At 53.2% G+C, this 26251-nt stretch overlaps 1 protein-coding gene across 1 annotated transcript in view; it reads right to left on the reverse strand.

Annotated features, from left to right (window-relative positions):
- Nucleotides 1-442: 442 nt before the first annotated feature.
- Nucleotides 443-26251, reverse strand: part of EPHB4 (EPH receptor B4) — a 40123-nt gene continuing 14314 nt past the window's right edge. The window contains exons 3-16 of the mRNA XM_060281938.2: nt 23047-23728; nt 14246-14401; nt 11837-12166; nt 10410-10534; nt 10131-10287; nt 8754-8856; nt 8389-8459; nt 7935-8048; nt 7472-7719; nt 6657-6872; nt 5305-5454; nt 3372-3565; nt 2499-2654; nt 443-2285 (exon numbers count right to left, since the gene is read on the reverse strand). Coding sequence (XP_060137921.2) covers nt 2174-2285; nt 2499-2654; nt 3372-3565; nt 5305-5454; nt 6657-6872; nt 7472-7719; nt 7935-8048; nt 8389-8459; nt 8754-8856; nt 10131-10287; nt 10410-10534; nt 11837-12166; nt 14246-14401; nt 23047-23728 — 2814 coding nt within the window. The 3' untranslated portion in view covers nt 443-2173. The remainder of the gene's footprint in view (nt 2286-2498; nt 2655-3371; nt 3566-5304; nt 5455-6656; nt 6873-7471; nt 7720-7934; nt 8049-8388; nt 8460-8753; nt 8857-10130; nt 10288-10409; nt 10535-11836; nt 12167-14245; nt 14402-23046; nt 23729-26251) is intronic.

Consider the following 26251-nt stretch of genomic DNA (forward strand, 5'->3'; position numbering starts at 1 on the left):
ATGGGGTGACCTGGGATGAGACTTTTCTCTTGCTGACAATCGTATTGAGGGTTGAGGAGGGGATCCAGCCCCCCACAGACCACAAAGGACATTAATGCCTTTAATGTCTTAGCAGCCAAGAGAGGATTTAGACAATTTTGTGGAGGATAAATATGGCTGTCACGGGCTACTAGTCACTCTTCCTGTCGGAGACAAAAAGAAAGTTTGCGATTCCAGGTAGATGTGGAATTCCCAACTGCTGTGGAATCTGGAACCCAATACTTTTAATTTGGCATCCTGGGACCCTGGGCAGTGCAACCTTTGATACTTTCTCTTTCGGAAAATAAAGAAAAAGGGAGGAGGGGATATAATTGCAGCATCAAATTCTGCTCCCCCCCATGACAATTCCCGTCTCCTGTTCCACTCCACACTCGCCCAACCCAGGCAGCAGTATTCCCCTCGGTTTCATATAATTTTTTTTATTTTAATAAAAAGCAAAATCACCACCTTCAATATGAAGGTTAACAAAATGATACAAAAGGAGAAGCGCTTTGTAACGACATCACGGGCCTGTTCCCATGACATCACCTCTCAGCGCCCACACTTTATCCCGGAGGCACTTTGTTTCGATGTCATTAAGAGAGCGAAACCAGGCATCGTCTCCTTCCGCCGGCTTCGGCGTCTGCCGCCAGTTCTCCCGGCAACCCGCAGTCGCACGGAGATGACATCACAGAGAGAACGGCCAGGTCTTGCTCTTGCGCCACAATGACATCACAGCCCAAGTGCCCGGGACATCCCTTAACAGTCTCCAGGGTATTATTGGACTCTAGTGGCGAAAGCCATAAAAAGGCAGCTCGAGATATCCCAGAGCAAAAGCTTCGCTTTCCCATTGTGTGACATCATCGCAGCGACATCATCAGAAAGTGCAGTGTCTTCTGATTGTCATATGGTTATTTCAACGCGGCGGTTTAACCCTTCTCTGTGGCATGCATGTCCTTGAAAGCCCCTGCTTCTGATGACATCACTACATAGCTGCCGTTTCCCTCTGGCTTTGCAGGGATGTGGCGACAAGTTGCACTCTGGCGCAGGCGGCACTGCCCCGCGGCATGCCAATGATAGTCCCTCTTTGGCTTTCGGGACGTGGAGAGTCAGGGGCTGCACATCAAAGTGTGCAGGAACCCCAAGCCCCGTCCCTTTATTATATTATAATGGAATATGTCCATTTAGATTCAAGTAAGGGCCCCCATTTTCAGAAATCGGTAGAGCGGGTGGCCACCCGCCCGTCACCCCAAAAGGACGGACGACAAATTGTATAAGGCCTCTGGTGATCACCCCCCACAAATCCTCCATACAGGACAGCACCATGGGGAGCCAAAGTTTTTTTTTAAGCACACCCCAAAATGGCAGAAAGACAGCGATCCAACAGCCTCCATTTCAAAAACGTTGCCACCGAGCAGAAAGGGGTGGCCATCTTGAAAGCCAGGTGGCAAAGGCATTTCATTTCCCTTTCCTTCCCTCAGCGGCCGCCTCATTCCTCCTACCAGGCGGCCACCTTGCAATCTCCAACGAACAGGCCTGCCGCTCCGGAAGACAGCGGGAGGGCGGCCATTTTGCGACGTGAACCGCAGTCTGGGAAACTTCGCCGACGGGAGGCCATCTTTGGCTTTTCCAACGTTCAGGAGCTCCGGAACCACGGAAGGTCACGCGAAGGCGCTGAGATCTCGGACGTTTCAGCGGCCCATGAAACGACGGGGACGGAAGACGCTGGGGGTTTGGCGGCCCCCTTTGTTGCCACTGCGGTCGGCCATCTTGAAGAGAGGCCTGGCGGGCAGCGAGAGCGACTCCTCGCCCCGGGAGTGGCCGTTTGTGGCGACTTGCCCGGCAAAAAAGGACGGACAAGAACGGCTACCCTCATCGCGCTTGAACAGTTAAATATCTTTCCATCCCTTTCCGTGCTAAAGGATGAGAGGATACGTGGGGGAGAGAGAGAAAGCCAAATTATTCCCCACGGAATATGCTGTTCCAAAACTGAAAAATAAGTGAAAAATAAGAGAGATGAGCTCCAGGAAGGAGGGAGGCAGTTGATGTCCCAAGTCAAGAGGCCAGAATCATCACTGTTTGATTCCTGGGGATTTGGGGGGGGGGGAAGAGCAGTCAAAACGCAATAATTTTGGTCTGTTTCCTTCCTCCGCGGTCAGTAGGGTCCCAAGGAGGAGCCGGACTTGCTCTGAACGCGCATGTTGTGAATGCTGGACAAGATTTTCTTCTGATGTCCGGCCAACGTCACGCCGATCCGGAGGAGGTCTCTGGAGAGGGAAAGCCAAGGGAGGAGGAGAGAGGAGTCATCCCAGAACCAAAGAGTTGGAAGGGACCCCCGGCGGTCATCTAGTCCAACCCCCTGCGATGTGGGAACCACAGATGCGATTTAAGTGCAGCGTTTCCTCCCCACCTCGCACTCGCTGCCCTGTCTCCCCCCCCCCCCAGGTCTTGGGACCCTCCTGCCTCAGAGGCTTACTCACTCGGTGGAGAGCTGGCTGACCAGCTCGAAGGTGGTGAACCCGGCGCCGGCGAAATTCTCTTCGTAGCGCCCCATCTTGATGGCGCGGAGCCAGTCGCCGATAGACGCGAAGGAGGAGTAGTGGGGCAGGCGCTGGTCCAGGAGGGGGTGGGACGGCCTGAGATTATGGGGCGGGGGGGGAAGGAGAGAGAGAGAGAGAGAGCAGCTGCTTCAGTAGAGTTACGGTGGTGAAGGTGAGGGAGACAGAAGTCATAGAATCATGGAAGTCAGCCTTTAAATCCGTATTAGATTTGTGCTAATTTGACCTAGGATTTGTTAAAAGATTATGGAAAACCACTAAAAAATAATTGGCTAAAAAACAAACAAACAGAGAACTCTACCATTTATGTGGGGGTTACGTTCCGAGGCATGTGAAAATCCTGCAAACACCCTCTGAACATCTGGGGAAACCCTCAAAAAACCCTTTGGAAAACCTCAAAGGCCGCTGGGATTCCTTGCCCGTTCTGGGTTCGAGGGAATGCACGCAGCTGCGGTGGCTCATGCCTTTAGTGCGTGTAAATGGGGAGTTGCCTGTACTTCCAACTCTAGGATTCTGTGAGGGTCAATTACCCCGGAGCGGCCACCTCTGAAATCTGTCCGTGTCCACAAGCCCCCCAGATATGGGTCCCCCAACCCCACATACAGTCCTAGAGAAATGGCAGAGCCTTTGCCTCACGAGCAGAAGGTCCCGGATTCAATCCTCGATGGCATCTCCTGGTTGGGAGTTATTTCCTTGGGGAGGCAGCGGTGGTGTAGTGGTTAGAGCATTGAACTGCAGTAATTTCCAAGGCCAGATCTCCCAGGGGAGGAGGGCAGGGGGCTCATCCAGACTCACCCTCCGTTCCCCCGCGAGACGATCTTGAGGCTGGCTGGGTTCCGGATCAGCTTGTCCAACGAGTTGACGATCTGGGCAAAGCGGGGCCGGGTGTTGCGATCCTTCTGCCAGCAGTCGAGCATCAGCTGGTGCAGCGAAGTGGGGCAGTCCGTAGGGGGCGGTAGCCGGTAGTCCTGCTCGATGGCGTTTATCACCTGGGGGACAGAATCACAGAATCATGGAACTGTTGGAAGGGCCCCCCGAGAGTCATCTAGTCCAACCCCCTTGCCCTGCAGGAATCTCAGCTTTAAAAAAAAGACCCCGACAGAGGGTCGTCCGACCGCTGTTGGGAAACCTCCAACGAAGGAGAGCCCATAGAATCATAGATTTGAAAGGGACCCCCAAGGGACATCTAGTCCAACCCCCTGCAATGCAGGAAGGTGAAATAAGAGGGAAACGCAGAGAGAGCTTTTGGGGGGGGGGCAGCCCCAGAATGCAGCTCCCTCCAAGGAAGGCTGGAAGGACATTACTCCTCTCCCACAAAGATTTGGGGCTTGGTGGCGAGGAGGGTCATCAGAAAATAAAATGGGTGCCGGGTTGAGGGGAAAAAATGTGGCAGAGGTCGCCTATCTGTAAATTGATAAGAGGTTTCAAAAGCAGGGACTACAACTCCCATCAGGCTCCAACCAGTCGCAGCCGTACTGGCTGGGGGCTGCTGGGAGCTGTAGGCCAAAACCAAAATGGCCACGCTGGCCTGGGGGCTGCTGGGAGCTGTAGGCCACAATGGCCACGCTGGCCTGGGGGCTGCTGGGAGCTGTAGGCCAAAATGGCCATGCTGGCCTGGGGGCTGCTGAGAGCTATAGGCCAAAATGGCCGCGCTGGCCTGGAGGCTGCTGGGAGCTGTAGGCCACAATGGCCACGCTGGCCTGGGGGCTGCTGGGAGTTGTACGCCACAATGGCCACGCTGGCCTGGGGGCTGCTGAGAGCTATAGGCCACAATGGCCATGCTGGCCTGGGGGCTGCTGGGAGCTATAGGCCAAAATGGCCGCGCTGGCCTGGAGGCTGCTGGGAGCTGTAGGCCACAATGGCCACGCTGGCCTGGGGGCTGCTGGGAGTTGTACGCCACAATGGCCACGCTGGCTTGGGGGCTGCTGGGAGCTGTACGCCAAAATGACCACGCTGGCCTGGGGGCTGCTGGGAGCTGTAGGCCAAAATGGCCGCGCTGGCCTGGGGGCTGCTGGGAGCTGTAGGCCAAAATGGCCACGCTGGCCTGGAGGCTGCTGGGAGCTGTAGGCCACAATGGCCACGCTGGCCTGGGGGCTGCTGGGAGCTGTAGGCCAAAATGGCCATGCTGGCCTGGGGGCTGCTGGGAGCTGTAGGCCAAAATGACCACGCTGGCCTGGGGGCTGCTGGGAGCTGTAGGCCAAAATGGCCACGCTGGCCTGGAGGCTGCTGGGAGCTGTAGGCCACAATGGCCACGCTGGCCTGGGGGCTGCTGGGAGCTGTAGGCCAAAATGGCCACGCTGGCCTGGGGGATTCTGGGAGCTGTAGGCCAAAATGGCCGCGCTGGCCTGGGGGCTGCTGGGAGCTGTAGGCCAAAATGGCCACGCTGGCCTGGGGGATTCTGGGAGCTGTAGGCCAAAATGGCCGCGCTGGCCTGGAGGCTCCTGGGAGCTGTAGGCCAAAATGGCCACGCTGGCCTGGGGGATTCTGGGAGCTGTAGGCCAAAATGGCCGCGCTGGCCTGGGGGCTGCTGGGAGCTGTAGGCCAAAATGGCCACGCTGGCCTGGGGGATTCTGGGAGCTGTAGGCCAAAATGGCCGCGCTGGCCTGGAGGCTCCTGGGAGCTGTAGGCCAAAATGACCACGCTGGCCTGGGGGCTGCTGGGAGCTGTAGTCCATAACATCTGAAGGGCATGGGGGAGGCTGGATGAGGGCCTGGGAGGGGGCACTCACATCCTGGTTTGACATGTCCCAGTATGGCCTCTCCCCGAATGACATGACTTCCCACATGACGATCCCGTAGCTCCAGACGTCGCTGGCGGAGGTGAACTTGCGGAAGGCGATGGCTTCTGGGGCCGTCCACCGGATCGGGATCTTCCCGCCCTGAGGAGAAAGATCGGGAGGATCGACCAACGGAAGAAGAGGGAACACGGCAGAGGCTTCTGCACCCACCCCCCAAGGCGCCGGGCCTCAACTCGTCTCCCAGGATGCCTGGGTTCCTTGTGAGACGCAGAACTTTGTGGTGGACCAGGACGTGATAGAGACCCAGGTTCGAATCCCCGCTTGGCCCTGTAGCTCACTGCACTGGACCAAAGCTGTTCTGAGTCAAGTTGTTACCGTTATTATGCAAAGCCCTTAAGAACTTGGGAGCAGTTCACGCCTGATCCCACATGCGCCCCCTTGACTGCTTAGATCTGGGGAACCGGCACTGCTAAAGGTGCCATGTGATAACCTCATCCGCATCTTTAAGAACTCAATCTTTGGAACTCCCTGCCTATTGACATTGGACAGGTGCCCTCACTGTTTTGTTTTTGACGCCTGCCGGAGGCATTCTTACTTAGACAGCCCTACCCAGAAGTTCAGAAAGTCTGTGTTTAAATTTGGTTTGCTCTGTTCTACTGCGGTTTTAACTTTATGCATTTAAAAAAATATATGTTTCCATTTCTGCATTTTACAATATTTCAACAACAAAAATCAAATCTAAACAAATTCAACCTGCTTTTTCTTCGACTCCCCCCCCCCCAGTTCCTTATTTTATATCGCAGTCTTACTGTGTAACCAATTCAAATCTATTTACCAATTTAACCTTTTCCCTCTCTTTAAGTTATTTCTTACTGCTCGCGTTTACGTCAACTCTGCTCACGTTTAACTTTCTGCATGTTTTAAATTAAGGTTGTACATCTTTTAACGAGAGTTTTATCTTTTTTTTTTGGTAAATCGCTTTGAGGTTTCCTTCTGCAATCAAGCAGTATATAAATTTTAGGAAACAAATATAGAATAGAATATAATACGTAGAACAGGGGTGGCCAACTCCCAAGAGACTGCGATCTACCCAGAGTTAAAAACTGGCAGTGATCTACCCCCTTTTGCAGGGTTCAGGAGGAGGAAGGCCCCATTTTTAGGGTGCAGGGCACAAATGTTGAACTTTTTTTAGGGGACCCAAACTTGTTGAGCTTCGTTGGGGGGAGCCAGTGATCTACCGCAGACATCCAGTGATCTACCGGTAGATCATGATCTACCTGTTGGACATGCCTGGAATAGAATAATATTGAGAGCGGGGAAAACACAAAAGCAATTTTCCGTACCAGCGAACTGGTGTAGGTGGGGTCGGATGAATTCTCCTCGAGAAAGCGAGACAGGCCGAAATCGGAGACTTTGCAGACCAAGTTGCTGTTGACCAAGATGTTGCGGGCGGCTAAATCCCGGTGGACGTAGCTCATGTCAGAGAGGTAGCGCATGCCAGACGCGATCCCCCGCAGCATCCCCACCAGCTGGATGGGGGTGAACTGCCCGTCGTTCAGCTGCAGAAAAGAGAGAGAGAGAAGGCGACTTAGGAATGGTTATGTGCAGCCATTCTCAGCCGTGGAGTCGCCGGATGTTGTTGGACTACAACACCCATCATCCCTAGCGAGTGCGGCCAGTGGATGATGGGAGTTGTAGTCCCGACACCTGGGGGACCCCTCCAGATTGAGAAAGGCTGCGTTAAGAGGATGCAGCCGGCCCAGTGGAAACTTAACCCTTCGTCGACTCAAGGCCTTCCCCAACCTGGCTCTCTCCAGATGTTTTCGACGACCCACCCGCCCCAGCCAGCTGTGGTCCAAAACATCAAGCTGCGTATGAAGCAGAAATAATCATATATTATATGTGTTTTCCTTGTCTACGTGTGTTTCGTTTCCTGCCTAAAGTACTGCAAGTTGCTCGGAGTCGATGCAGCCAAAAGAAGGGACAAATAAATTCAATGAATTGGGAAATTCGGGTGCAAAAGCCTCAGTCGAGATTGCAGTTAAGGCGAGGATGGGCAAAAGTCCCCTGAGTTCTTCTTATTACAAAGATCAGGGGGACCCCTACCCCCCCGGTCTGCACACCCCAGCCCTCCCTTGGCTCCTGCCTCCGTCCTTACCCGGAGGAAGGAGTCGAGGGCTCCGTTCTCCATGAACTCGGTGACGATCATGACGGGGACGCTGCTAGTGATGACCCCATCCAGGCGGATGATGTTCGGGTGCTCAAACTGCCCCATGATGCTGGCCTCGCTGAGGAACTCCCGCCGCTGCTTCTCAGTGTAGCCGCCTTTCAAGGTCTTGATGGCCACGTAGATCTCCTTCTTCCCGGGCACTTTCAGGAGGCCGCGGCACACCTCCCCAAACTCGCCTGCGGGAGGGAGGGAGGGCGGGGAAGCGAGACTCAGGGGAGGAAACAGGGAGGTCGGGACCCACTTGGGATCCCCTGGCGGGCTTTCTCTTTTAAGGGGAAGCAGGGAGCAGGGTCGCAGTGAGGAAACCTGGCCCCGATGCAGGTTCAGGTAAAAACTACTATCGCCTGTGACTTCAGTCCAACCACCTGCAACGTAAGGTGTCGGCCCTTACCTGCGCCAATGACCTCCTCAATCTTGACGTACGAGACGTCGATCTCTTTGGCAAACTCGCGCACAGCCTCGTTTGGGTCTTCGTAGGTGAAAGGGTCGATGTAGACCTTGGTGCCTGGAGAGGGGAGGAACCATAAACATAAAAATACCCCTTTCGTAGGGTTGCCCTATTTCCCGACATCCACAGAGTCATTGAGCTTTTTTGGGGGTGGGGGTGGGGAACAAACCCAAATTGTTGAGCTTTTTAAAAGTGATTTTTAGCTTTGGGTGTTGTTTCCTCTGTGTTTTCCACCGCGTTGCCATACATCCCAGTCACTTCACCAATTCGGCAAATTTTCCTGACATATGACAAGCTGGCAATGAACTAACCCAAACAGGCCTTTCTGCCTTAGCTCCTCCCACCACCTAGGCTCCTCCCACTGACATAACCACAGTGCCCGCCTCCGCTCACTCACCGTGTCCAATCAGGTACTGCCCAGGCTTGTCGGAGTATTCTTGCTCCCGTGACCTGGACGACCCCTGGCGGCTGCCAAAGGGAGGAAACAAGATGGCGTCAAGGCCAACTCGGCGGCTTTTTGGCTCCGCCCACTAGCCCTCCCTTTAGCTCCTCCCCCACAACCGCGTTCCAAAGGGAGGCGTCAATCACTCTTTGCATTTCCTTTGCGCTCTGTCTGCCCCTCCAGCGCCTGACTGCAGCTCCCATCCTCCCTGCCCAGTGCGGCCATTTTGGGCTACGGCTCCCATCAGCCGGCTCCTCCCACTGTCCATTTAGCCCCTCCCACAACCTCCGGCTAATCACATCCCCTCGGCGGCACCTTACCGGAAGCAGACGATGGCCACAATGATCACTGCCAGGACCAGGAGTGCGCCCAACGCCGCTGTTCCCACAATGAGGGCCAGCTTCTCTGTGCTGCTTCCCGACTCTACCAGGAATGGAAGAGCAGGTCGGGATTATCAGAATTATGATGGTGATTTATTGAGCACCCTTCCCCTCGAGGTCCCAGGGCGCATTACATCATTAGAATGCAACATGCGGAACAATTACGATGCATTTTGACATTGTTTAACTCTTCTGTTTTTAAGCTCCTTACAATTTGACTGTATGGTTTTTATGTTTTTATACCGTTGTTCCGTCTGTGAGATGCTCTCCCCGGGGAGGCCCGCCTGGCACCTTCACCAAACCCTTTTACATTATTACATATCTTTAGTCGCCAGGCGGAAATATATCTTTAGAGCCAGGACTTTGGCTGAGCGAGCCACACGGGCATTTTGGAGTACTGTTCCCAATCCGTGCCAACCAGCCCGCAGCCATTTTGGACAGAAACGCCCATCAGCCCCTGGTCCTGAATGGGGTAACTGTGCCCCTGAAGGACCAGGTGTGCAGCCTGGGAGTCATTCTGGACTCACAGCTGTCCATGGAGGCGCAGGTCAATTCTGTGTCCAGGGCAGCTGTCTATCAGCTCCATCTGGTACGCAGGATGAGACCCTCCCTGCCCGCGGACTGTCTCGCCAGAGTGGTGCATGCTCTGGTTATCTCTCGCTTGGACTGCTGCAATGCGCTCTGCGTGGGGCTACCTTTGAAGGTGACCCAGAAACTACAACTAATCCAGAATGCGGCAGCTAGACTGGTGACTGGGAGCGGCCGGTGAGACCACATAACACGAGTCTTGAAAGACCTACATTGGCTCCCAGTACGTTTCCGAGCACAATTCAAAGTGTTGGTGCTGACCTTTAAAGCCCTAAACGGCCTCGGTCCTGTATACCTGAAGGAGCGTCTCCACCTCCATCATTCTGCCCGGACACTGAGGTCCAGCACCGAGGGCCTTCTGGCGGTTCCCTCACTGCGAGAAGCCAAGTTACAGGGAACCAGGCAGAGGGCCTTCTCGGTAGCGGCACCCACCTTGTGGAATACCCTCCCATCTGATGTCAAAGAGAAAAACAGCTACCAGATTTTTAGAAGACATCTGAAGGCAGCCCTGTTTAGGGAGGCTTTTAATGTTTAATAAATTATTGTATTTTATTTTTCTGTTAGAAGCCACCCAGAGTGGGTGGGGAAACCCAGCCAGATGGGCGGGGTATAAATAATACATTATTATTATTATTATTATTATTATTATTATTATTATTATTATTATTATGTACTTGATTTATCCCAATGGGAAAGAAACATAGGGCAATGTTAAGAGTTCTTACTCACCCATTCCCTGGGTCTGGAAGGCCTTCTCGGGCCCAAACGTTCCGTACCCGGCCTCTGAGCGGGCGCGGACTTGAACCCCGTACATCGACCCTCGCCGCAAGCCGCTCAGGGTCACCTGGTTATCTGACGTCTTCACAAACATGGTGCCCCCGCCGCTCTGCATGGGGGGTGGGTGGGAAAAGGGGTGGTGAAGGGGCGCCGGGAAACTGCTCCTCTTCCAACACCCCCCCGGCCGCAGCTGGATGGCCCTTCTGATGTCTCCCCCCCTCTTCTGCTCACCTTCTCGTAATACTTGACTTCATAGTCCAGGATGCTCCCGGTCGGAGGCTGGACGGGAGGCCAAGTCAAAGTGACCGCGCTGGAGCTGGCAGACGTTTGCTGGATCTCGGAGACGGGCTGGGGGACTGTGGGGAGAGAAAATAGGGGGCCGCATGAGCCATGGGCGATGCGGCAGCCCCTAGGAGGCTTCCTGCTGTCTCTCTCGCGTGTAACACTGGAACCCGTAGCTACGGCTCCCATCCGTACTGGGTCCAGCAACAGAAGCTTTTGATACCACTGACCATGACATTCTTCTAGATAGGAGCTGGGGGGACTGTCATAAAGTGGTTCCACTCCTTCCTCCTGGGCCGTGTCCAGAAAGTGGTGGTGGGGGATGAGTGTTCAGACCCCTGGGCTCCCAGTTGTGGGGTGTCTCAGGGTTCTGTCCTCTCCCCCATGCTTTTTAACATCTATATGCAGCCGCTGGGAGAGATCATCAGGGAGTTTGGGCTGGGTGTTCACCTGTCTGCGGATGATACCCAGCTCTACCTCTCTTTCAAATCAGAACCAGTGAAGGCGGTGAAGGTCCTGTGTGAGTGCCTGGAGGCGGTTGGAGGATGGATGGTGGCTAACAGATTGAGGTTGAATCCTGACAAGACAGAGGTACTGTTTTTTGAGGGGGCAGGGGGCAGGCTGGCGTGGAGGACTCCCTGGTCCTGAATGGGGTAACTGTGCCCCTGAAGGACCAGGTGCGCAGCCTGGGAGTCATTTTGGACTCACAGCTGTCCATGGAGGCGCAGGTCCGTTCTGTGTCCAGGGCAGCTGTTTACCAGCTCCATCTGGTACACAGGATGAGACCTTCCCTGCCCGCTGTCGATGCTCTGGTTATCTCCCGCTTGGACTACTGCAATGCGCTCTACATGGGGCTACCTTTGAAGGCGACCCAGAAACTACAACTAATCCAGAATGCGGCTGCTAGACTGGTGACTGGAAGACCATATAACACCGGCCCTGAAATACCTACATTGGCTCCCAGGACGTTTCCGAGCACAATTCAAAGTGTTGGTGCTGACCTTGAAAGCCCTAAACGGCCTTAGCCCAGTATACCTGAAGGAGTGTCTCCACCATCATTCAGCCTGGACACTGAGGTCCAGCTCCTAGGGCCTTCTGGCGGTTCCCTCCCTGCGACAAGTGAGGCTGCAGGGAACCAGGCAGAGGGCCTTCTCGGTGGTGGCGCCCTCCCTGTGGAACGCCCTCCCATCAGATGTCAAGGAAATAAAGAACTATCTGACTTTTAGAAGACATCTGAAGGCAGCCCTGTTTGGGGAAGTTTTTTATGTTTGATGTTTTATAGTGTTTTTAACATTCTCTGGGGAAACGCAGTCAGAAGGGCGGGGTATAAATAATGCAAGTATTCCTGCGCCGGTCCGGCTGAGAGACTGACTGACCGTCCTTGTTGGTGGTCACGTTGATGGACTCTGAGGCCGGCGGGTTGTGGCTCATCTCGGAGACGCCGTTGACGGCCTGGATCCGGAAGAGGTAGTTGATGTAGGGCTGCAGCCCCTCCACGGTGACCGAGCGCTCCCACAGCCCCCTGGATCGGGGGGCGTAAGCCAGGCGGGAGCAGGGCCGGCAAGGCTGCTTCTCGGGGCACTCGGAGCATGTGACATGGTAGGCCACGTCGTCACGGCCGCCGTTCTCGAGGGGCTCACTCCACTTCAGGACGGCCACCGAGCCGTTGATCTTGGCCTCGGGGCTGCGGGGCTTGGATGGGCCTTCTGCAGGGAGGGGAGGGAGGGAGGGAGGGAGGGAGGGAAAGAGGCAACGGTCAAGATGGGGGGACCCCGACCTACCCCAGGACAGCCTTGCTCCAAACAAAGCCACCTTGAACCCTTTGCATTGCAGCCGGGTTGGGCTAGATGACCCCTGGGTGTCCCTTTCAGACGGTAAGAGCTGTTTGGCAGCGGAATGGGCTCCCTTCCTTGGGCGTTTTCAAGCAGAGGTCAGATGTCCATGTCCATCTGCCAGGGATGATCTAGTTGTGATTCCTGCATTTCAGGGGTTTAGACTAGATGACCCTTGGGGGTCCCATCCAACTCTTCTATGAACATGCTGCCCTCCAGCTGCTTTCAATTGTTTTATTTTTTATTAAGCTTGTTTGTCTTCCCCTCCCCCTTTTTTCTTTTCCCCCAAAAGTAACTTTCAACAAAGAAGCAAAGCCCATTAAAACCAAAGTTAGGACCAAAAAGAAAGAGGAAAAGCCCAAAATGTTTTAGATTTATTTCAATAACCTTTATATACCACTAGTTTGGTTTTCTCTTTCTTTTTTTTAAGGCCCGAGAGACAGTAAAACGATAAATTATATGTAAAAGGAACTCCCAAAACCATTTGAAAGATTAAAAAACAGCAATAAACTAAAGACAAAACATCCAGTGCCATTCTATATTGCTGTTTTTAGCAGGCGCCAAAAAGCGTTCCATGCTAAAATATCAATTTCTTCCAGATGCAGAACAGGCAGTAAGCCGCACCTGTGCCAGTTGTTAAGATCAAAGCGGTCAAGTGCGAGTATATGGCACATGGTGAGAAATGGCGGCTAACAGATTGAGGTTGAATCCTGACAAGACAGAAGTACTGTTTGTGGGGGACAGGAGGCGGGCAGGTGTGGAGGATTCCCTAGTCCTGAATGGGGTAACTGTGCCCCTGAAGGGCCAGGTGTGCAGCCTGGGAGTCATTCTGGACTCACAGCTGTCCATGGAGGCGCAGGTCAATTCTGTGTCCAGGGCAGCTGTCTATCAGCTCCATCTGGTACGCAGGCTGAGATCCTACTTGCCTGCAGACTGTCTAGCCAGAGTGGTGCATGCTCTAGTTATCTCTCGCTTGGACTACTGCAATGCGCTCTACGTGGGGCTACCTTTGAAGGTGACTCAGAAACTACGACTAATCCAGAATGCGGCAGCTAGACTGGTGACTGGGAGCGGCCACCGAGACCACATAACACCGGTCTTGAAAGATCTACATTGGCTCCCAGTACGTTTCCGAGCACAATTCAAAGTGTTGGTGCTGACCTTTAAAGCCCTAAATGGCCTCGGTCCAGTATACCTGAAGGAGCGTCTCCACCTCCATCGTTCTGCCCGGACACGGAGGTCCAGCTCTGAGGGCCTTCTGGCGGTTCCCTCGTTGCGAGAAGCCAAGTTACAGGGAACCAGGCAGAGGGCCTTCTCGGTGGTGGCGCCTGCCCTGTGGAACGCCCTCCCATCAGATGTCAAAAAGGAAAACAACTACCAGACTTTTAGAAGACATCTGAAGGCAGCCCTGTTCAGGGAGGCTTTTAATGTTTAATAGATTATTGTGTTTTATTCTTCTGTTGGAAGCCGCCTAGAGTGGCTGGGGAGACCCAGCCAGATGGGCGGGGTATAAATAAATTATTATTATTATTATTATTATTATTATTATTATTATTATTATTATTATTATTATTAAATCCTATTTTTAAAAGGCAGGTTAAAAACATCCCACTCACGGATCACTAAGATCCAAAAGTCCAGTTGGAAAAGGAAGCTCTGTGCCTCAAGATACGTAACAATGGTGCCAGGGCTCATTCCTGGGGAGAGCATCCCGAAAGCAGGGAGCCGCCACCGAAAAGGCCCCGTCCTCGTGCTGCCACCCTCCAGACCTCCCATGTAGCGAGCACACAAAGATCACAGGATCCAGGTTGCTTCATGTAGGGGGAGCCAGTCCTTGAGGGGCTGGAGGTCCGGAGTCCCCGAAAGCTCCATGGGTCAAATACTAGCCCCCTGAACCGAAACCCGGCTCCCCCCAGACCACTCTCCCCCGCCACCGCCTTTGACACCACTTACTAGCACACGGCTTTGTCACGGGGTCCTTCTCCGTCCGGTAGAATCCATTGCGGCAGGGGCACCCGCTCGATCCCGGGGCGTTCGATTGGCTGAAGGCCGGGCAGCTCTGGCAAAAGCCCTCGCCCTGAGAGGGCTTAAACATCCCCACAGGGCAGGCTGTGGGGCGAGAGGGAGAGACACAGAGGACATGAGAAGGATATTTGCTGGTTTGTTGGATGGCTGCCTGTCTGGGATTCGTCCGCTGCGATCCCCGCATTGCTGCAGGGGGTTGGGCTGGATGACCTCTAGGGGACCTTGTCAACCCTATAATTCTATAAACTTAAGAGGCTGGTGGTGGGATTGCCTTCACTGGAAGCTTTTAAACCGAGGTCGGGTGGCTGTCTGTCAGGGATGCATTAGCTACGATTCCTGCATTGCCTGGGGTTGGGCTAGATGCCCCCTGGGGGTCCCTTTCAATCCTATGATTCTATAACCATTGGAGGTTTTCAAAAGTAAGTGGCTGGCTGTCAGAGATTCTTGCTTTGCTGCAGGGGGTTAGATCAGGGGTCAGCAAACTTTTTCAGCAGGGGGCCGGTCCACTGTCCCTCAGACGAATTCCTATGCCCCACAAATAACCCAGAGATGCATCTATCTATCTATCTATCTATCTAAATGTAAAAATCGTGAAAGTGTGGGCTCCACTTTTCTCCGTAACCGCTTGACCGATTGTCCTGAAATTTTGACACAACGATCCAGCCCACTCCCCGAGTGTTCCTAGAAAAAAAATCCCTCAGAACTCACACCTGCGCAGGTACAGACCTCTTTTTCAACCAAGTAAAACAGCGCCCTCAAGTGGAATTCCTCCCACAGTACACCCCCTCCCTTCCTGTGAAATCTACACCACACCCACAAACCCCGCCTCCACCACGAGATCCACCACTCACATCCATCCATTTGGCAGAGGTATTGAAGACCTCAGCAGAATTGAAAACAGGCCTTTTGCAGCAACAAGGCCCAACATTGCCAAGTGGAGGTAGGGGCCTGCCTGGGGGGGGGATGGGGGACCAAATAGGGGGCAGGGATAGGTAATGGGTCACAACAGTGTGGGGGACACACAGGGATGAAACCTGCCCTCTCCACAGTATCTCGCCTCGGCTCAGGGGGACTCTGAGGCTCAGGGGGATCTGAAGGGGGGCTATTACCCTCCATCTCACAGACTAATGCACAGCAACGCGTGGCAGGGCCAGCTAGTTTTAAATAAAAGGACACATTCTACTCATGTAAAAACACGCTGATTCCCGGACTGTCCATGGGCCGGATTGAGAAGGTGACTGGGCTGCATCCGGCCCCCGGGCCTTAGTTTGCCTACCCATGGGTTAGATCAGGCACCCCCAAACTCGGCCCTCCAGATGTTTTGGGACTACAACTCCCATCATCCCTAGCTAACAGGACCAGTGGTCGGGGATGATGGGAGTTGTAGTCCCAAAACATCTGGAGGGCCGAGTTTGGGGGTGCCTGGGTTAGATGGCCCCACAGAGGTTTCAGTGAGGACAGATAAAAGGAAGCCCTTTTTCATACAGTGCACAGATAAACTATGGAACTCCCTGCTGCAGGAGGCAGGGGTCGCCAATGACTTGGAGGGCTTTCAAAGAGGATTGGGAGAATATGGGGATGGCTCTGGTCTGCCTCCACGGTCAGAGGCCACAACGCTTCTGAATTCCAGCTGCCGGGCATTGCAGGAAGGGATAATGGCTCTTGAGCTCTGGTCTTGCTCAGGGATCCCCCCCCCCCCGCCCGGGATCCACTTGGCTGCTGTGAGAACGGGATGCTGGACTATATGGGCCATTGGCCCGATCCAGGAGGATCTGTTCTGTGTCCAGGGCGGCTGTCTATCAGCTCCATCTGGTACGCAGGCTGAGACCCTACCTGCCTGCGGACTGTCTCACCAGAGTGGTCGATGCTCTGGTTATCTCCCGCTTGGACTACTGCAATGCGCTCTACGTGGGGCTACCTTTGAAGGTGACCCGGAAACTACAACTAATCCAGAATGCGGCAGCTAGACTGGTGACTGGGAGTGGCCGCCGAGACCACATAACACCGGTCTTGAAAGATCTACATTGGCTCCCAGTTTCCGAGCACAATTCAAAGTGTTGGTGCTGACCTTTAAAGCCCTAAAAGGCCTCGGTCCTGTATACCTGAAGGAGCGTCTCCACCCCCATCATTCTGCCCGGACACTGAAGTCCAGCGCTGAGGGCCTTCTGGCCTTCGCTGCGAGAAGCAAAGCTACAGGGAACCAGGCAGAGGGCCTTCTCGGTGGTGGCACCCGCCCTGTGGAACGCCCTCCCATCGGAGGTCAAGGAGATAAACAACTACCTGACATTTAGAAAACGCCTAAAGGCAGCCCTGTTTGGGGAAGTTTTTAATCTGTGATATTTTAATGTATTTCAGTATTTGTTGGAAGCCGCCCAGAGTGGCGGGGAAAACCCAGCCAGATGGGCGGGGTAAAGGTAAAGGTAAAGGGGCCCCTGACCATCAGGTCCAGTCGTGTCCGACTCTGGGGTTGCGGCGCTCATCTCGCTCTATAGGCCGAGGGAGCCAGCGTTTGTCCGCAGACAGCTTCCGGGTCATGTGGCCAGCATGACAAAGCCGCTTCTGGCGAACCAGAGCAGCGCACCGAAAAGCCGTTTACCTTCCCGCCGGAGCGGTTCCTATTTATCTACTTGCACTTTGATGTGCTTTCGAACTGCTAGGTTGGCAGGAGCTGGGACCGAGCAACGGGAGCTCACCCCGTTGCAGGGATTCGAACCGCCGACCTTCTGATCAGCAAGCCCTAGGCTCTGTAGTTTAACCCACAGCGCCACCTGGGTCCCTATAAATAAATTACTAATAATAATAATAATAATAATAATAATAATTTAATGTGCTTGGAAATGACAGCCAAAGCCAAAAGAGCGGCCCCGAGATGCCCCATGGGAAATGATTGACTAACGAAACGGAATAAACAAGTTAAAAGGCCACAGAGGCCTCTGCCTGGGAGGCGGCTGCAATTGGAGAAATGTGCAGATGACGTGAGCTAAACCCAGCAAAAGTGTATTCCGAACTGCAGGAATGTTATCCTCACTAAACAATGAGGAGGATAACCCTGGAAGATGGGAGACTTTCACCCTATCCCCCCCCCCCCCCGCAGAAGAAGAAATTTTCACAATGAAGGCAGCAGTAAACAATGGCTGAAACAGTCGCAGCGACTTTCTTGTCCGCTGCCCCCTAAGTCTGCCCCACTCCAAGAGGCCTTGTTTAGGACTCTCTCCCTCCCACCCCCCACTGCAGCTGCCTGCCGGAGCTGGTTACCCTTGACCCCACAGATATTTGGCATTCCTGGGGGCTTGCACGCCCCCTGTCCAGCCGCCCCGGAGTTCAAAGACCCGTCCTTCCTGACCGAGAGAAAGATAGCTAGAGAGAAAGCAACTGCGAGTCCCTTGTGGGGCTGGTGGGCTTCCTGGGAGAGCAAGGGGGCTGGCGAAGCTTTGGGCCCCCTTTTCCCCAGACCCCTTTGCTCCATTCGAACCACGCCAGGGACCGCCAAGGAAAGGACCGAAAACAGAACCTCTCGTATCGCAATGCTTGTTGCAAAAATCATTCCGTATTTGGAATGTTTTCCTGCACCGTTCTGGTCGCCTCGCCTGAAAAAGGATGCGGAAAGAGTTGGGGAAGTTTCGGATAAGGGCCATTGAAATGATCAAGGGGCTGGGGCGATGCCAGTTTGTAGCATTGGGGGGCTTTTTAGTTTAGAGAAAAGGGGAGGGGAGGGGCAGCACGGCGGACGTTTGCAAAATGGGGCGTGGAAGTAGCTAGAGTAAGTTTTTTCTCCAACGCTCACAGTGCTAGAAGTCCTGGGTGTACAAGGAAGCTGAATGTTGGGAGATTCAGGACTGTGGAACTCCCTGCAACAGGAGGCAGGAGTGGCCATCGACCTGGATGGCCTTAAAAGAGGATTACGCAAATTCATGGAGGAGGAGAGGGCTATGATGGCTACTTGTCAATATAGCTATGCTCTGCAATGTCTACAGTCGGAGGCAGCAAAGCTTCTGAGTGCCAGTTGCTGGAAACCACAGGAGGGGAGACTGCTGCTCTTGTGTTCGAATCCTGCTTGTGGATTTTCCGCTGAGAAATCCATTTAGCCATTGGGATCAACCTTTTGTTCTGGGAATTGTAGCTCTACAAGTGGGAAAACTACAGTTCCCAGGATGCTTTGGGGAGAAATTGTGTGCTTTCAAAGCATCGTGCAGGGAGAAGCTGTGATGATGATGATGATGATGATGATGATGATAATTTTATTATGTATACCCCGCCCATCTGGCTGGGTTGCAAGACAAAAAACTCCCAAGAGGAGGGAATCTGTCTGAATCCGTAAAAGTAAGCACAGCGATCGCGGCCAACAGACACACATCCCTCTCTGACTGAGACATGGCTCCCTCCCGGCCAACTGTTTACGTTTCCTGGTGCCTGATCCACCGCCCCGGTTTCTCCAAAGCGAGGAATGCCGGAATGTGGTCTCCCTTCCTCGCAAGAAGGCGCGGGGCTTGGGGGCCTCTCTATACGCAGAAGCTTCGGTGGCCCCTTTTGGCACCCTGCCTGCAGATTTGGTCTCGTCTTCTTCTTCTCAAAAAAAAAGGACATTGTAGCTTAAGAACACAAGGAGAGCCCTGTTGGAAAGCAAAGGTTTGAGCACAAGAGCCACTCTGCTCTCCTGCAGCTTCCAGCAACTGGGATTCAGAAGAATCTGCTGCCTCTGGCTGTGGAGGCAGAGCAGAACCATCGCTGGCTAGTAGTATCTTCCCAATCCTCTTTTAAAGCCATCCAAGTTGGTGGCCGTCACTGTTTCCTGCAGGAGGGAGTTCCACCGTTTAACTCCCATCTGTGCTGTGAAGAAATTTTCTTTTATCTGTCCTGAATCTCCCAGCATTCAGCTTCCACAAGTTATGGCGTTGTGAGAGACAGGAAGAAAAACTTTCTTCTACCCACTTTCACTATGTTCTGTCGTAAAGCTCTTCCTTGCCTTTTCTCCAAACTGTTGTTGTTTAGTCGTGTCCGACTCTTGGTGACCCCATGGACCAGAGCACACCAGGCACTCCTGTCTTCCACTGCCTCCCGCAGTTTGGTCAAACTCATGTTCGTAGCTTCCATAACACTGTCCAACCATCTTGTCGTCCCCTTCCCCTTGTGCCCTCCATCTTTCCCAACATCAGGGTCTTTTCCAAGGAGTCTTCTCATCTCATGAGGTGGCCAAAGTCTTGGAGCCTCAGCTTCAGGATCTGTCCTTCCAGTGATCACTCAGGGCTGATTTCCTTCAGAATGGATAGGTTTGATCTTCTTGCAGTCCATGGGACTCTCAAGAGTCTCCTCCAGCACCAGAATTCAAAAGCATCCATTCTTCGGCGATCAGCCTTCTTTATGGTCCAGCTCTCACTTCCATACATCACTACGGGGAAAACCATAGCTTTAACTATACGGACCTTTGTAGGCGAGGTGATGTCTCTGCTTTTTAAGATGCTGTCTAGGTTTGTCATTGCTTTTCTCCCAAGAAGCAGGCGTCTTTTAATTCCGGGACTGCTGTCACCATCTGCAGTGATCATGGAACCCAAGAAAGTTCTCCAAACTAAAAGACCCCAAACACTGTATTGAGTCGTTCCACATCCTCTTGACCATGTGGGCTGCGCTTTTATGAATTTTTTCCAACTCTACAATATCCTTTTTGAGGCGAGCCAGCCAGAACTGCGCACAAATGTTCCCAGTGCGCCCACACCGCAGATTTGTACCTCTCCTCCAAAGAGGTCGAGGCAGCAGAATTTGTTCTCCCCCGCCTCTCCACTTTATCCTCACAACAGCCCTGTGAGGCGAGGCTGGAGGATGGCTAATAGATTGAGGTTGAATCCTGACAAGACAGAAGTACTGTTCTTGAGGGACAGGGGGTGGGCTGGTGTGGAGGACTCCCTGGTCCTGAATGGGGCAACTATGCCCCTGAAGGACCAACTGCTCACCACTGTCCATGGAAGCGCAGGTTAATTCTGTGTCCAGGGCAGCTGTCTACCAGCTCCATCTGGTACGCAGGATGAGACCCTTCCTACCTGTCTGGCCAGAGTGGTGCATGCTCTGGTTATCTCCTGCTTGGACTACTGCAATGCACTCTATGTGGGGCTACCTTTGAAGGTGACCCGGAAACTGCAGTGAAGGTCCTATGTGAGTGCTTGGAGGCGGTTGGAGGATGGATGGCAGCTAACAGATTGAGGTTGAATCCCGACAAGACTGAAGTACTGTTCTTGTGGGACCGGAGGCAGGCAGGTGTGGGGGACTCCCTGGTCCTGAATGGGGTAACTGTGCCCCTGAAGGCCAGGTGCGCAGCCTGGGAGTCATTCTGGACTTACAGCTGTCCATGGAGGCGCAGGTCAATTTTGTGTCCAGGGCAGCTGTCTACCAGCTCCATCTGGTACACAGGATGAGACCCTTCCTACCTGTGGACTGTCTCACCAGAGTGGTGCATGCTCTGGTTATCTCCCGCTTGGACTACTGCAATGCACTCTACGTGGGGCTACCTTTGAAGGTGACCCGGAAACTGCAGCTAATCCAGAATGCGGCAGCCAGATTGGGGACTGGGAGACCACATAACACCAGTCCTGAAAGACCTCCATTGGCTCCCAGGACGTTTCCGAGCACAATTCAAAGTGTTGGTGCTGACCTTTAAGGCCCTAAACGGCCTCGGTCCAGTATACCTGAAGGAGCATCTCCACCCCCATCATTCTGCCCTGACCCTGAGGTCCAGCTCTGAGGGCCTTCTGGCAGTTCCCTCGTTGCGAGAAGTGAGGTTTCAGGGAATCAGGCAGAGGACCTTCTTGGTGGTGGCGCCCGCCCTGTGGAATGCCCTCCCATCAGATGTCAAGGAAATAAACAACTATCCGACTTTTAGAAGACATCTGAAGGCAGCCCTGTTTAGGGAAGCTTTTAATGTGTGACATTTTAATGTATTTTTAATCTTTGTTGGAAGCCGCCTAGAGTGGCTGGGGAAACCCAGCCAGATGGGCGGGGTATAAATAATAAATTATGATGATGATGATGATGATGATGATGGGAGGTAGGTTAAGCCAAGAGGCCCTTACTGACCCCTCAAGATCCCCTCTTTCACAGCCGAGGAAGGATTCAAACCCCACAGGCCAGTCGCTGCCTGCTGGCCTACCCTACAGGGTTGTTGTTGTGAGGGTGGAACCCACTACCTGAGAGCTTCTTGGATGAAAGGCAGGAGCGAAATGCAGTTCATAACTAGTGACGGGAGATTTAGAAAATGATGTCTATAGCGTGGTGCTGGTAGCGCCAAGGTTGCAAATTCGATCTCCATATGGGCCAGCTGCACATTCCTGCGTTGCAGGGGGTTGGGCTAGATGACCCTCAGGGGTCCCTTCCAACTCTACGATTCTATGACTCATGGCCGAGAGAGAGAAGAGTATTCTCCCTTGGTCTCACAATAGTCTTTTTCATTCATTGAAGTCAACAGTAAAAAAAAAAACAACCAACCCTAAGGGGTTGAGGGAAGTCCTTGGTTAGAGAATCAATAATTAACTTCACAAAGTTGTCTGCCAGAAGATCCGATGATGGCAAGTAATGGGTGGGAGGCAGGGTGCGTCCTATAATGTTTTCATAAGTGTTGGAAGCCACACAGAGTGGCTGGGGCAACACAGGAAGATGGGCAGGGCATAAATAAAATCAATAAAATCATCATCTTTGAACAGCATCAGCACCAAGAGCTCAGAGTATTGACTTATGACTTCCCCTTTGCACCTTTCTGACTACCTGTTTACTTGCCTCCCTTATTTATTGATTGATTGCCAACTGTGTGTTTTTATGTTGTGAAACTGCCCTGAAATCTGCAGGCGAAGGGCAGTACAGTGGTACCTCGGTTTAAGAACAGTCCCAGTTTAAGAACGATTTGGTTTACAAACTCTGCAAAACCAGACAGAGTGTCTCGGTTTGAGAACTTTACCTCAGTCCAAGAACAGGATCTGAATGATGGAAGGGGACCGGCGGAGGGAGGCCTCATTAGGGAAGGCGCGCCTCGGTTGAATAATGGTTTTGGTTTAAGAACGGACTAACGGAACGGTTTAAGTTTGTAAACCAAGGTAACACAGTATACAGATTGAATAAACAACACCTTCCCTCCTGGGAAAAACAAAAAACTGCTCTCTAGTGCTCAATCGGAGCAAACAGGAATCTGGGTTTCCCCCAGATTGCCATTTGATCTGATATATCATGAAGAGCGGGTTTTCCCTTGGAAAGGAGCGGGGGTCAAGGGGGAAACGCCTTGGACCCATGCTTAGAAAGCGTGAAAGAAGAAGAAGAAGAAGAAGAAGAAGAAGAAGAAGAAGAAGAAGAAGAAGAAGAAGAAGAAGAAGAAGAAGAAGAAGAGAAGGAGGAGGAGGAGGAGTTTGGATTTGATATTCCACTTTATCCCTACCCGATGGAGTCTCAAAGCAGCTAACATTCTCCTTTCCCTTCCTCCCCCACAACAAACACTCTGTGAGGTGAGTGGGGCTGAGAGACTTCAGAGAAGTGTGACTAGCCCAAGGTCACCCAGCAGCTGCATGTGGAGGAGCGGAGACTCGAACCCAGTTCCCCAGATTACGAGTCTACCGCTCTTAACCACTACACCACACTGTAAGCCACCCAGAGTGGCTGGGGAAGCCCAGCCAGATGGATGGGGTATGAATAATAAATTATTATTATTATTATTATTATTATTATTATTATTATTATTATTATTATTATGGGATCCTCACCTCGGCACTTGGTGTTCTCCTCGGACGGCTCGTGTCCGGCCGCGCAGGTGCAGTCGGTGACCGTCTGCTCGGCCCACTCTCCGTCCTCGCGGCAGTACATGCTGAGCGGCCGGGCGCTGACCTTGACGGCGTTGGGCACGCACCGGCCGGCCACGGGCATGACCAGCTCGCGGGGCACCGTCTCCTGGAAGAGGGTGAAGTTGACGGTGACGGCGGGGCACTTCTTGTAGAAGAGGCGGACCGAGAGCAGGGCCATGCAAGCTCCTTGGTCCTGGAAGGCCAGGTAGAAGCCGGCCTTGGAGAGCGGCCCGATCTTGAGGGTCTTGACGTTGACCTTCCCAGAGGCCTCCATGCCCGCTCGCTTGCGCGTCAGGTGCTCGGCCGCCACCGTGTCCACCTTGACGTACGGGTTCTCCATCCAGGGCGGGAAGGACTCGGTGGCCAGGTCGCGGTCTGCCTCATAGAAGAAGACGTTGAAGGTCTCCTTGCACGAGCGCGTGACCTGCGGGATGGAGAAGCACTCCACCACCGTGAAGCGGAGCTCGGCGTAGACGTGCGTGGCCCCCGAGCGAGGGACGAAGGTGGTGCGCAGCCAGTTGTTCTGGTTCGGAGAGCGGACGCCACACACCTCAAAAGTGCGGACGCTGTTCTGCTCCTCGTCCAGACCGCTCAGCTCCTCCCACTGCCACAAAGAGAGAGAGAGAGAGAGAGAGAGAGAGAGAGAGAGAGAGAGAGAGAGAGAGGACATTTTGAAAGTTTTTGGTTGTTCAGAGCAACCCAAGCCAGTGGCCTTCTCAATGTTTTGGGCCACGGCTCCCATCAGCCCCTGCCACACAGCCTTTTTGGAAAACAGTTCCCATCAGCCCATCAGCACGACCATTTGGGGCCACACTTCCCATCAGCCCCTGTAAGCATGGCCATTTGGGGCCACACTTCCCATCAGCCCCTGTAAGCATGGCCATTTGGGGCCACACTTCCCATCAGCCCCTGTAAGCAGGGCCATTTGGGGCCACACTTCCCATCAGCCCCTGTAAGCAGGGCCATTTGGGGCCACACTTCCCATCAGCTCCTGTAAGCATGGCCATTTGGGGCCACAATTCCCATCAGCCCCTGTAAGCAGGGCCATTTGGGGCCACACTTCCCATCAGCCCCTGTAAGCATGGCCATTTGGGGCCACACTTCCCATCAGCCTCTGTAAGCACAGCCATTTGGGGCCACACTTCCCATCAGCCCCTGTAAGCATGGCCATTTGGGGCCACACTTCCCATCAGCCCCTGTAAGCAGGGCCATTTGGGGCCACACTTCCCATCAGCTCCTGTAAGCATGGCCATTTGGGGCCACACTTCCCATCAGCCCCTGTAAGCAGGGCCATTTGGGGCCACACTTCCCATCAGCTCCTGTAAGCATGGCCATTTGGGGCCACACTTCCCATCAGCCCCTGTAAGCAGGGCCATTTGGGGCCACACTTCCCATCAGCCCCTGTAAGCAGGGCCATTTGGGGCCACACTTCCCATCAGCCCCTGTAAGCAGGGCCATTTGGGGCCACACTTCCCATCAGCCCCTGTAAGCAGGGCCATTTGGGGCCACACTTCCCATCAGCTCCTGTAAGCATGGCCATTTGGGGCCACACTTCCCATCAGCCCCTGTAAGCAGGGCCGTTTGGGGCCACACTTCCCATCAGCCCCTGTAAGCATGGCCATTTGGGGCCACACTTCCCATCAGCCTCTGTAAGCACAGCCATTTGGGGCCACACTTCCCATCAGCCCCTGTAAGCATGGCCATTTGGGGCCACACTTCCCATCAGCCCCTGTAAGCAGGGCCATTTGGGGCCACACTTCCCATCAGCCCCTGTAAGCAGGGCCATTTGGGGCCACACTTCCCATCAGCCCCTGTAAGCAATGCCATCTTGGAAAACAGTTCCCATCAGCCCCTGTCAGAACAGCCGTACGATGCAAAGGCCAATGGGAGTTGTAGTCCAAACCTACTGGAGGGCGCCATGTTGGGGTAGCTCTCCTCCGGGTGCCAACCAACTCCCTTTTTATTTTCGTTTCCTGGGCTGCTCAGAGTTAACTCCCAGACCGATCTAAGTCTGGAGCATTATTTCTCTTGTTCTGAGATTTGAGCTGCTGTTTTTAATAATCCGGCTTCGTCTTTACACTGTGTTTTTAACCGTTCAGTGATCTGAAAGACTAATGAACACACGCTGCAATAAACGGCCACCGGTTCAGATGGCTTTAAAAGAAGATTTTATGTTCAGCTTCACTGGCTGACAAGTCCTTCCTATAACAGGCCTCTGTTTGGCCAGTGTGAGACCAGGATGCTGGACTCACAGCTGCCAAGTTTTCCCTTTTCTCGCGAGGAAGCCTATTCAGCATAAGGGAATTCCCCTTAAAAAAAGGGAGAACTTGGCAGCTATGGCTGGACTAGATGGGTCCCACTTTGCCCTGACCCAGATGAAGGGATTTTTTTAAAAAAAGAAAAAGAAACCAAAACACATTATTAGTACGGTAGCATTGCAGCGGGTTGGTCTAGATGACCCGCTGGCCCCCTTCCAACCCTACAGCTCTGCTGTTCTATTATTTCCTCGCCTTCCACAAACATACAGATCTCGAGGCGACACACGAGAGGCGAATGGAAAAAAACCACACACAACAGTTTATAGAGCAGGGGAGTTTTTAAAAACGGCACAAAACGGGACACCCGCGGCTGAGAAGCATTCGTCCAGCTGCGAAAGCTGGTTGGAATAAAAAAAGGTCTCCAATTGTTTCCAGAAGATAGCAGGCGCCGGCAAGATCCCGACAGAAATGCCGATCCACCCAGCCCGGCTCCGAGTTACGGAGGGGATTTTGAGATCTTGCGGGGCTGCAGTCACTCGGTACCAGAGGGAAACGCACTCTGTACACACCCAGAGGCACTCCTGTTTAACCCGCTTCCAATTCTGGTCCAAAGCCCACTGCCGCACTCCTCAAACGATGAGGACCAATGGCCTCTGGGTTCCTCAACCTGCTTCCCACCGCCTTTTACAAAAGCCGGGAAGTTTCACGTTTATAATTAAAAAAAGAAACTTTCTGGCTCTGGGTTTCCTGCATGGCAGGGGGTTGGGCTACTATAATAATAATAACAATAACAATAACAATAACAATAACAATAATAATAATAATAACAACAACAACAACAACAACAACAATTTATTATTTGTACCCTG

The sequence above is a fragment of the Zootoca vivipara genome, chromosome 12 (assembly GCF_965207765.1).
Source record: "Zootoca vivipara chromosome 12, rZooViv2.hap1.1, whole genome shotgun sequence".
Classification (NCBI taxonomy): Eukaryota; Metazoa; Chordata; class Lepidosauria; order Squamata; family Lacertidae; genus Zootoca; species Zootoca vivipara.